The 12,016-nt window shown below is 45.7% G+C and overlaps 1 protein-coding gene across 5 annotated transcripts in view; it reads right to left on the bottom strand.

Annotated features, from left to right (window-relative positions):
• Positions 1-12,016, bottom strand: part of senp7b (SUMO specific peptidase 7b) — a 36,309-nt gene that overhangs the window by 14,220 nt on the left and 10,073 nt on the right. For 4 of the 5 annotated variants that reach the window (XM_072379231.1, XM_072379236.1, XM_072379232.1 and 1 more), the window contains exons 5-11: positions 11,285-11,373; positions 11,060-11,184; positions 10,392-10,683; positions 10,117-10,322; positions 9,576-9,671; positions 2,740-2,773; positions 2,077-2,277 (exon numbers count right to left, since the gene is read on the bottom strand). In XM_072379231.1, the coding sequence (XP_072235332.1) occupies positions 2,077-2,277; positions 2,740-2,773; positions 9,576-9,671; positions 10,117-10,322; positions 10,392-10,683; positions 11,060-11,184; positions 11,285-11,373 (1,043 nt within the window). The remainder of the gene's footprint in view (positions 1-2,076; positions 2,278-2,739; positions 2,774-9,575; positions 9,672-10,116; positions 10,323-10,391; positions 10,684-11,059; positions 11,185-11,284; positions 11,374-12,016) is intronic. The other variant, XM_072379234.1, reaches the window with a different exon arrangement.

Below are 12,016 nucleotides of genomic sequence, written 5' to 3'. Positions count from 1 at the left end.
GCATCTTCACTCTGGGGGGGGGTAACAGAGTGGGGCATCTTCACTAACTGGGGGGTAACAGAGTGGGGCATCTTCACTCTGGGGGGGGGTAACAGAGTGGGGCATCTTCACTAACTGGGGGGTAACAGAGTGGGGCATCTTCACTCTGGGGGGGGTAACAGAGTGGGGCATCTTCACTAACTGGGGGGGTAACAGAGTGGGGCATCTTCACTCTGGGGGGGGGTAACAGAGTGGGGCATCTTCACTAACTGGGGGGTAACAGAGTGGGGCATCTTCACTAACTGGGGGGTAACAGAGTGGGGCATCTTCACTAACTGGGGGGGTAACAGAGTGGGGCATCTTCACTCTGGGGGGGGGTAACAGAGTGGGGCATCTTCACTAACTGGGGGGTAACAGAGTGGGGCATCTTCACTCTGGGGGGGGGTAACAGAGTGGGGCATCTTCAGTAACTGGGGGGTAACAGAGTGGGGCATCTTCAGTAACTGGGGGGTAACAGAGTGGGGCATCTTCACTCTGGGGGGGGTAACAGAGTGGGGCATCTTCACTCTGTGGGGGGTAACAGAGTGGGGCATCTTCACTCTGGGGGGGGTAACAGAGTGGGGCATCTTCAGTAACTGGGGGGGTAACAGAGTGGGGCATCTTCACTCTGGGGGGGGTAACAGAGTGGGGCATCTTCACTCTGTGGGGGGTAACAGAGTGGGGCATCTTCACTCTGGGGGGGGTAACAGAGTGGGGCATCTTCAGTAACTGGGGGGGGTAACAGAGTGGGGCATCTTCACTCTGTGGGGGGTAACAGAGTGGGTTATCTTCACTCTGGGGGGGTAACAGAGTGGGGCATCTTCACTAACTGGGGGGTAACAGAGTGGGGCATCTTCACTCTGTGGGGGGGTAACAGAGTGGGGCATCTTCACTCTGTGGGGGGGTAACAGAGTGGGGCATCTTCACTAACTGGGGGGTAACAGAGTGGGGCATCTTCACTAACTGGGGGGGTAACAGAGTGGGGCATCTTCACTCTGGGGGGGGGTAACAGAGTGGGGCATCTTCAGTAACTGGGGGGTAACAGAGTGGGGCATCTTCACTAACTGGGGGGGGTAACAGAGTGGGGCATCTTCACTCTGTGGGGGGTAACAGAGTGGGGCATCTTCACTCTGGGGGGGGTAACAGAGTGGGGCATCTTCACTAACTGGGGGGTAACAGAGTGGGGCATCTTCAATCTGGGGGGGGGTAACAGAGTGGGGCATCTTCAGTAACTGGGGGGTAACAGAGTGGGGCATCTTCACTAACTGGGGGGTAACAGAGTGGGGCATCTTCACTAACTGGGGGGGTAACAGAGTGGGGCATCTTCACTAACTGGGGGGGTAACAGAGTGGGGCATCTTCACTAACTGGGGGGGTAACAGAGTGGGGCATCTTCACTCTGGGGGGGGGTAACAGAGTGGGGCATCTTCACTAACTGGGGGGTAACAGAGTGGGGCATCTTCACTCTGGGGGGGGTAACAGAGTGGGGCATCTTCACTCTGGGGGGTAACAGAGTGGGGCAGCTTCACTCTGGGGGGGGGTAACAGAGTGGGGCATCTTCACTCTGGGGGGGTAACAGAGTGGGGCATCTTCACTCTGGGGGGGGTAACAGAGTGGGGCATCTTCACTAACTGGGGGTAACAGAGTGGGGCATCTTCACTAACTGGGGGGTAACAGAGTGGGGCATCTTCACTCTGTGAGGGGTAACAGAGTGGGGCATCTTCACTCTGGGGGGGGTAACAGAGTGGGGCATCTTCACTAACTGTGGGGGGTAACAGAGTGGGGCATCTTCACTAACTGGGGGTAACAGAGTGGGGCATCTTCACTGTGGGGGGTAACAGAGTGGGGCATCTTCACTCTGGGGGGGGTAACAGAGTGGGGCATCTTCACTAACTGGGGGTAACAGAGTGGGGCATCTTCACTAACTGGGGGGTAACAGAGTGGGGCATCTTCACTCTGTGGGGGGTAACAGAGTGGGGCATCTTCACTCTGGGGGGGGTAACAGAGTGGGGCATCTTCACTCTGGGGGGGGTAACAGAGTGGGGCATCTTCAGGTTACCTATGGAGGCCGAGGTCTGGACGGCCGACAGCTCCCTCTGCAGCAGGCTGGCCTGAGCGTCCGACACCCACAGGAAGAGCAGCGAGGGGGCGGGGCCTTCCCAGCCGGCCAGCAGAGTCCCGCCTTGAGCCACGCCTCCATCCCAAATGCCGTAACCCCGGAGCTGAGACGCCACCACGGACACCTCGCCCTCCTCGCCACCTGAAAGAAGCCAGAAGCTTTGACAAAGACCAAACTACAAAGAAACAATGTAAAGCCTGCGGTTCACCGTCACCCAGTCAAGCTAAGATGGAGGAGGAGTCTGTAAAGACCTCATGACCACGAGTCTAAGTCCCGGATTTAACTCCGAGGTGCGTGATGAGGTCAGCTGACCACCTCTTATGGGGCCTCAGCACCCTGAACCCAACCCTGAGAGGATCTGTGGGACTTCAGCTGCTTCTGATGTTCAGAGATTTCAACAACAAACTGTCAAAGGAGGAGGAATGGAGGCGGAAAACGGGTAACGGCAGAGAAAACCCAGGTCAGAAACTAAAAACTCAAAGAAGAAGCCCTCAAATACTGAGAACATTGTTTCAAACCGGCGAATAAAACACAGAAACGAGCCAAAGGATGAATGCTGCATCATTCACTCCAACACAAGCAGAAGGTGTTTAATTCAGTTACCTTTGACAGGAAGAGTGATGCAGTTTGCAGTGATCTGCACAGAGACAAGAGAAGGGTTAAAAACAGGAAAAACTCAGCCGTTTCTGCCATATTTAGACTCAGTCTGACCCGTCCGGAGGATGCGGCTCGGTTCGACTTTCTCACACAAAACAAACCAAAGGAAGAAAACCTGGTGCTCGGAGGGGCCCCAAAGTTAGGATTTACATCTAAACACTTCACATTCAGCTCAGGTTGAAACAGCTTAACATCAAAAAGCTGTTGCAGAGAGTTACGGTGCGTTTATGTGTGATTTAATGCAGAAACACAGACATAATGAAGCTGTTCCTCCAGTCAGAAACACTCGAGCTCTATAGAGATACAGATAGTTACTGTATGGATCCCAGAGGGAAACAGGTTAGCAGTTAGCTGTAAGTTAGCAGGTAGCTGTGAGATAGCAGTTAGCTGTAAGTTAGCAGGTAGCTGTAAGTTAGCAGTTAGCTGTGAGTTAGCAGTTAGCTGTAAGCTAGCAGTTAGCTGTAAGCTAGCAGGTAGCTGTAAGCTGTAAGTTAGCTGTAAGCTAGAAGTTAGCTGTAAGCTAGCAGGTAGCTGTAAGCTAGCAGTTAGCTGTAAGTTAGCAGGTAGCTGTAAGTTAGCAGTTAGCTGTGAGTTAGCAGTTAGCTGTAAGCTAGCAGTTAGCTGTAAGCTAGCAGGTAGCTGTAAGCTAGCAGGTAGCTGTAAGTTAGCAGGTAGCTGTGAGATAGCAGGTAGCTGTAAGTTAGCAGGTAGCTGTAAGTTAGCAGGTAGCTGTAAGCTAGAAGTTAGCTGTAAGCTAGAAGTTAGCTGTAAGCTAGAAGTTAGCTGTAAGTTAGCAGGTAGCTGTAAGCTAGCAGTTAGCTGTAAGTTAGCAGTTAGCTGTAAGTTAGCAGGTAGCTGTAAGTTAGCAGGTAGCTGTAAGTTAGCAGTTAGCTGTAAGTTAGCAGGTAGCTGTAAGTTAGCAGGTAGCTGTGAGATAGCAGGTAGCTGTAAGTTAGCAGTTAGCTGTAAGTTAGCAGGTTAGCTGTGAGTTAGCAGTTAGCTGTAAGCTAGAAGTTAGCTGTAAGCTAGCAGGTAGCTGTAAGCTAGCAGTTAGCTGTAAGTTAGCAGGTAGCTGTAAGTTAGCAGGTAGCTGTGAGTTAGCAGTTAGCTGTAAGCTAGCAGTTAGCTGTAAGCTAGCAGGTAGCTGTAAGTTAGCAGTTAGCTGTAAGTTAGCAGGTAGCTGTAAGTTAGCAGTTAGCTGTGAGTTAGCAGTTAGCTGTAAGCTAGCAGTTAGCTGTAAGCTAGCAGGTAGCTGTAAGTTAGCAGGTAGCTGTAAGTTAGCAGTTAGCTGTGAGTTAGCAGTTAGCTGTAAGCTAGCAGTTAGCTGTAAGCTAGCAGGTAGCTGTAAGTTAGCAGTTAGCTGTGAGTTAGCAGTTAGCTGTAAGCTAGCAGTTAGCTGTAAGCTAGCAGGTAGCTGTAAGTTAGCAGGTAGCTGTAAGTTAGCAGTTAGCTGTGAGTTACCAGTTAGCTGTAAGCTAGCAGTTAGCTGTAAGTTAGCAGTTAGCTGTGAGTTAGCAGTTAGCTGTAAGTTAGCAGGTAGCTGTGAGATAGCAGGTAGCTGTAAGTTAGCAGTTAGCTGTAAGTTAGCAGTTAGCTGTAAGCTAGCAGGTAGCTGTAAGTTAGCAGGTAGCTGTAAGTTAGCAGTTAGCTGTGAGTTACCAGTTAGCTGTAAGCTAGCAGTTAGCTGTAAGTTAGCAGTTAGCTGTGAGTTAGCAGTTAGCTGTAAGTTAGCAGGTAGCTGTGAGATAGCAGGTAGCTGTAAGTTAGCAGTTAGCTGTAAGTTAGCAGTTAGCTGTAAGCTAGCAGTTAGCTGTGAGTTAGCAGTTAGCTGTAAGCTAGCAGTTAGCTGTAAGTTAGCAGTTAACTAAGAGGTGTCAGAACAGGATGAGACAGAGAGCCCCTGTGCTTAAACCAGCAGGTATTCTGATCTCAATAGACATAAGACCTCAGAAAATAAAGTAAAAGTGTTGAAACGGGGAATAATAGGGTTGAAAAGGACATAATAGGGTTGAAAAGGACATAAAAGGGTTGAAAGGGACATGAAAGGCTTGAAAAGTACATAATAGAGTTGAAAAAGGACAAAAGGGTTGAAAAGGACATGAAACGCTTGAAAATGACATAATAGGATTGAAAAGGGATATAATAGGTTTGAAAAAGGACATAAAAGGCTTGAAAAGGACATGAAAGGCTTGAAAATGACATAATAGGGTTGAAAAGGGACATAATAGGGTTGAAAAGGGGCATAATAGGGTGGAAAAGGACATAATAGGGTTGAAAGGGGGCATAATAGGGTTGAAAATGACATAATAGAATTGAAAATGACAAAATAGGGTTGAAAAAGGGCATAAAAGGGTTGAAAATGACATAATAGGGTTGAAAATGACATAATAGGGTTGAAAATGACACAATAGGGTTGAAAATGACATAATAGGGTTGAAAAAGGTTATAAAAGGGTTGAAAAAGGTTATAAAAGGGTTGAAAAAGGTTGTAAAAGGGTTGAAAAAGGTTATAAAAGGGTTGAAAAGGGACATAATAGGGTTGAAAAGGGACATAATAGGGTTGAAAAGGGGCATAAAAGGGTTGAAAAGGACATAATAGGGTTGAAAAGGACATAAAAGGGTTGAAAATGACATAATAGGGTTGAAAAAAAGGGCTTGAAAAGGACATAATAGGGTTGAAAAAGGACACAATAGGGTTGAAAAAGTGCATAAAAGGGTTGAAAAGGTACATAAAAGGCTTGAAATGGGGCATAAAAGGCTTGAAAAGGACATAATAGGGTTGAAAAGGGGCATAAAAGGGTTGAAAAAGGACAATAGGGTTTAAAAAGGGCATAAAAGGGTTAAAAGGGGCATAACGGTGTTGAAAAAGGGCAGAAAAGGGTTGAAAAAGGGCATAAAAGGGTTGAAAATGACATAATAGGGTTGAAAAGGACATAATAGGGTTGAAAAGGACATAATAGGGTTGAAAAGGACATAATAGGGTTGAAATGGACATAATAGGGTTGAAATGGACATAATAGGGTTGAAAAGGACATAATAGGGTTGAAAAGGATATAATAGGGTTGAAAAGGATATAATAGGGTTGAAAAGGACATAATAGGGTTAAAAAGGGCATAAAGGGTTGAAAATGACATAATAGGGTTGAAATAGGGCATAAAAGGGTTGAAAAGGACATAATAGGGTTGAAAATGACATAATAGGGTTGAAAAAGGGCATAAAAGGGTTGAAAATGACATAATAGGGTTGAAAATGACATAATAGGGTTGAAAATGACATAATAGGGTTGAAAAAGGCATAATAGGGATGGAAAGGGCATAAAAGGGTTGAAAAAGGGCATAAATGGTTTAAAAGGGGCATATAAGGGTTGAAAAAGGGCATAAAAGGGTTGAAAAATGGCATAAAAGGGTTGAAAAAGGGCATAAAAGGGTTGAAAAAGGGCATAAAAGGGTTGAAAAATGGCATAAAAGGGTTGAAAAATGGCATAAAAGGGTTGAAAAATGGCATAAAAGGGTTGAAAAGGACATAATAGGGTTAAAAAGGGCATAAAAGGGTTGATAAAGGACAATAGGGCTGAAAAGGGGCATAATAGGGTTGAAAAGGACATAATAGGGTTGAAAAGGACATAAAAGGGTTGAAAATGACATAATAGGGTTGAAAAAAAGGGCTTGAAAAGGACATAATAGGGTTGAAAAAGGACATAATAGGGTTGAAAAAGTGCATAAAAGGGTTAAAAAGGTACATAAAAGGCTTGAAATGGGGCATAAAAGGCTTGAAAAGGACATAATAGGGTTGTAAAGGGGCATAAAAGGGTTGAAAAAGGACAATAGGGTTTAAAAAGGGCATAAAAGGGTTAAAAGGGGCATAACGGTGTTGAAAAAGGGCAGAAAAGGGTTGAAAAAGGGCATAAAAGGGTTGAAAATGACATAATAGGGTTGAAAAGGACATAATAGGGTTGAAAAGGACATAATAGGGTTGAAATGGACATAATAGGGTTGAAAAGGACATAATAGGGTTGAAAAGGACATAATAGGGTTGAAAAGGATATAATAGGGTTGAAAAGGACATAATAGGGTTGAAAAGGACATAATAGGGTTGAAAATGACATAATAGGGTTGAAATAGGGCATAATAGGGTTGAAATAGGGCATAAAAGGGTTGAAAAGGGCATAATAGGGTTGAAAAAGGGCATAGAAGGGTTGAAAAGGGCATAATAGGGTTGAAAAAGGGCATAATAGGGTTGAAAAAGGGCATAATAGGGTTGAAAAAGGGCATAATAGGGTTGAAAAAGGGCATAAAAGGGTTGAAAAGGGCATAATAGGGTTGAAAAGGGCATAAAAGGGTTGAAAATGACTTAATAGGGTTGAAAAAGGACATAATAGGGTTGAAAAGGGGCATAAAAGGGTTGAAAAAGGACAATAGGGTTGAAAAGGGCATAAACGGGTTGAAAAGGGGCATAATAGGGTTGAAAAGGGCATAAAGGGGGGTTGAAAAGGACATAATAGGGTTGAAAAGGACATAATAGGGTTGAAAAGGACATAATAGGGTTGAAAAAGGGCATAAAGGGTTGAAAAGGGCATAAAAGGGTTGAAAATGACTTAATAGGGTTGAAAAAGGACATAATAGGGTTGAAAAGGGGCATAAAAGGGTTGAAAAGGGCATAATAGGGTTGAAAAGGACATAATAGGGTTGAAAAGGACATAATAGGGTTGAAAAGGACATAATAGGGTTGAAAAAGGGCATAAAAGGGTTGAAAAGGGCATAAAAGGGTTGAAAATGACTTAATAGGGTTGAAAAAGGACATAATAGGGTTGAAAAGGGGCATAAAAGGGTTGAAAAGGGCATAAAAGGGTTGAAAATGACTTAATAGGGTTGAAAAAGGACATAATAGGGTTGAAAAAGGGCATAAAAGGGTTGAAAAGGACATAATAGGGTTGAAAAGGACATAATAGGGTTGAAAAGGACATAATAGGGTTGAAAAGGACATAATAGGGTTGAAAAAGGGCATAAAAGGGTTGAAAGGGGCATAGAAGGGTTGAAAATGACTTAATAGGGTTGAAAAAGGACATAATAGGGTTGAAAAAGGGCATAAAAGGGTTGAAAAGGGCATAAAAGGGTTGAAAATGACTTAATAGGGTTGAAAATGACTTAATAGGGTTGAAAAAGGACATAATAGGGTTGAAAAGGGCATAAAAGGGTTGAAAAGGGCATAAAAGGGTTGAAAATGACTTAATAGGGTTGAAAAAGGGCATAAAAGGGTTGAAAAGGGCATAAAAGGGTTGAAAAGGACATAATAGGGTTGAAAATGACTTAATAGGGTTGAAAAGGGACATAATAGGGTTGAAAAAGGACATAATAGGGTTGAAAAGGGGCATAAAAGGGTTGAAAAGGGCATAATAGGGTTGAAAAAGGGCATAAAAGGGTTGAAAAAGGGCATAAAAGGGTTGAAAAGGGCATAATAGGGTTGAAAAAGGGCATAATAGGGTTGAAAAAGGACATAATAGGGTTGAAAAGGGGCATAAAAGGGTTGAAAAGGGCATAATAGGGTTGAAAAAGGGCATAAAAGGGTTGAAAAGGGCATAATAGGGTTGAAAAAGGACATAATAGGGTTGAAAAAGGGCATAAAAGGGTTGAAAAGGGCATAATAGGGTTGAAAAAGGACATAATAGGGTTGAAAAAGGGCATAAAAGGGTTGAAAAGGGCATAATAGGGTTGAAAAAGGGCATAATAGGGTTGAAAAAGGACATAATAGGGTTGAAAAAGGGCATAAAAGGGTTGAAAAGGGCATAATAGGGTTGAAAAAGGGCATAAAAGGGTTGAAAAGGGCATAAAAGGGTTGAAAATGACTTAATAGGGTTGAAAAAGGGCATAAAAGGGTTGAAAAGGGCATAAAAGGGTTGAAAAGGACATAATAGGGTTGAAAATGACTTAATAGGGTTGAAAAAGGACATAAAAGGGTTGAAAAGGGCATAAAAGGGTTGAAAATGACTTAATAGGGTTGAAAAAGGGCATAAAAGGGTTGAAAAGGGCATAAAAGGGTTGAAAAGGACATAATAGGGTTGAAAATGACTTAATAGGGTTGAAAAAGGACATAATAGGGTTGAAAAAGGACATAATAGGGTTGAAAAAGGGCATAAAAGGGTTGAAAAGGACATAATAGGGTTGAAAAGGACATAATAGGGTTGAAAAGGACATAATAGGGTTGAAAAAGGGCATAAAAGGGTTGAAAAGGGCATAATAGGGTTGAAAAAGGGCATAAAAGGGTTGAAAAGGGCATAAAAGGGTTGAAAAGGACATAATAGGGTTGAAAATGACTTAATAGGGTTGAAAAAGGACATAATAGGGTTGAAAAAGGACATAATAGGGTTGAAAAGGGGCATGAAAAGCAGAATATAACAACTTTGAGAAGAAGGTACTAAAACAGCGCCTAACAAATACCACCGTTTCAAAATATATTCATCTTTACTACACAAAAAATGACTTATTTCAGTTAAATATTCACCAAACTGAACAATATGTCATCAACTTTGTACCTTCTTCATGTTAAATCTTATTTTTCATAAAGAATCCGGTGAGTAAAGTACAGTTTAGTGCTTTTCAGGGATCACCTGCACCTCTTTAAAACTCAGTGAAACGATAATAAACGTGTTGAAAGATCCTTTCCATTTAAATCCCAATTCATGAACTTTTACGGACTAATATTGGGTCCATAATTCTTCAACATTACGACGGAAACGCTTTAAAGAGTCGGATCTTTGAGTTTTAAACGAGAACCTCTTCATCTCACCGTCATCGGCCCGTTGGCGTCGGCGCTGATGAGGCCAGCGTGAAGCGAGACGAACTCCAGCTGCAGGAAGGAGGGCGGCGCCAGCTGCTTGGAGACCTGTCAGAAACCAACCAGGGACACAGTGAACCCAGAGAGAGCATCACATCTGTGTTCTGAAACAATCCTCTAATTAACAGCAATAAAACCACCAGATGTTCTGACAGATGTGGGTCACGTTCGGCTGTTTCCTCCAGCAGACCGGCGTGTTCAGCTGGGTCATAAACCGGCCGGGTCCAGGGTCATAAACAGGCCCGGTCTGACCCACTTCAGCCTGAAACTGGGTCAGACGCAGCCCGGTTCTGTCTTCATGTTTACGGCCAATCATCTGCTTCACATCAGCTAACGACGTTCAGCTTCTACAGAACTCTGCGGGCTCTGAAACCGTCTGCCGGGACCGGCCGGGTCCAAATGCAGGACAGTTATTCCTTCATTTACTTTCCCCGACCGACTGAAACGCTGTGGACCTTAAGAGATCTGGGTTCACTTAGTTTCTCACACCCACCTTTAACTCCTTTGAGTCCCGTCTGTCGGCCGCCTTCCCGTCGCTCTGAGCTTCGTCCTCGGGCCGCCCGCCGTCCTCGGGCCGCCCGCCGTCCTCGGGCCGCCCGCCGTCCTCGGGCCGCCCGCCGTCCTCGGGCCGCCCGCCGTCCTCGGGCCGCCCGCCGTCCTCGGGCCGCTCGCCGTCCTCCTCGTCACTCGACAGCACAACTGAGGGGGAGATGCTCTGAGTTCAGGTTGCTCGGTTCTTTTCAGACACATTAAACGAGCAGAACTCACTCGGCTCGCTCGGAGTCTGTTTGGGTTTCTTTGGTCTCGGATGCAGGACGGCAGATCGGTTCTTCTCCTCCCTGAACCGCCTCCATCTGTCTCTCTGCGTCTCCATGGCGTCCTCCTTCAGGCTCCGCCTCCTGTCGAGAGTCGGCGAGCAGAGCGCCTTCACCTGGGAAACGGAGTGGGGGGGAGCAGCCGGTCCCGTTCTGGTCCTGGACGGGGAGACAAAGTCCACCTCTGACGTGTCATCTGGTCCCGAGCCGGAGGACTTCTTCTTCTGGTGTTTTCCTGCGTCGCTCTGAAACAAACAAGTCGCTCAAACTGGAGGAAATCGCCTCCAAAGCGGGTCATCATGGCTTGAATTCCCCCGCCGGGGCGTGGAAACAGGTCAGACTTTCATGGTGACTCAGCCAAGGCTTTAAAGTGCAGCCATTATGAGACCAAAGCCAAGGTCACCTGGACATTTCAAACTGCTTTAACCCAAAGACCCTTTCAAAGAAATCCTGCAATTTATGGGGAATAGTTTGACTTTCATTCTGACAGCTTTTCATATTTTTCTTTTTTAAAGATTACTTCACACCTAAAGTAGATGAATTATGACCCTCGAGGCCTTCCATAATTGATGAAGTTTGTTGTTAAATAAATAAATAATGTTTAACTTTGAGGGTTTTTACCTTCTCCTCTGTTCTCCTGAAAGACGCCGAAGAACTCAAACTCCCAGCATGCTCCTGTGCTCGCAGCTCTGCCAGAGAGTCCACCGCCTGCACAGAGATGCTGTTCGTCCAGGACGACGGCGCTGCTGGGATCAATAACAGCGATCAGAAGAGATTCAGATGAGACTCGGCAGGAGTTTCTGTTACTTCCTCACAGAAAGAACACCGAACGCTGCAGTTCCTCACCTGAAGACGCAGCGCTCTGCTCCTTCTGTGGTGGACAGAGACGCTCCTCGGGCTGCAGCAGCCGGTCTGAGGCTCTCTTCGGGCGCCACCTGGTGGATGAAACGGGGAACAGCAGCCTGCTCAGATCAGAGTCTGTAAAAAGCTTCACTAAAATGTAGAAATATATATAAAATGTGATCAAATCTTCTAAAAATTCTTTAAAATAAGCAGCTTTTTAAATAATATCTACTGCTCCCAGTTCAGTGCAGGAGTTCAGGGGTCACATGACCTCAGGACGTACACTGCTCTGTTCTGACAGGCGACAGAATCTGAAATGTTCCTGATTTAGAGGCAACATGAAGACCAAGGAGCTTCCAAAGAGGTCAGGGACAAAGAATCATCCAAACCCTGCCCCCAGAGGGCCGTCCACCTCAGACCGGGTCAGAACCGTTAAATCCATCATCCAAACCCTGCCCCCAGAGGGCCGTCCACCTCAGACCGGGTCAGAACCGTTAAATCCATCATCCAAACCCTGCCCCCAGAGGGCCGTCCACCTCAGACCGGGTCAGAACCGTTAAATCCATCATCCAAACCCTGCCCCCAGAGGGCCGTCCACCTCAGACCGGGTCAGAACCGTTAAATCCATCATCCAAACCCTGCCCCCAGAGGGCCGTCCACCTCAGACCGGGTCAGAACCGTTAAATCCATCATCCAAACCCTGCCCCCAGAGGGCCGTCCACCTCAGACCGGGTC

The sequence above is a fragment of the Leuresthes tenuis genome, unplaced genomic scaffold, assembly GCF_036924035.1.
Source record: "Leuresthes tenuis unplaced genomic scaffold, fLeuTen1.0.hap1 SCAF_1, whole genome shotgun sequence".
In the NCBI taxonomy this organism is placed as follows: domain Eukaryota; kingdom Metazoa; phylum Chordata; class Actinopteri; order Atheriniformes; family Atherinopsidae; genus Leuresthes; species Leuresthes tenuis.
This window is presented reverse-complemented; position numbering and strand designations above follow the sequence as displayed.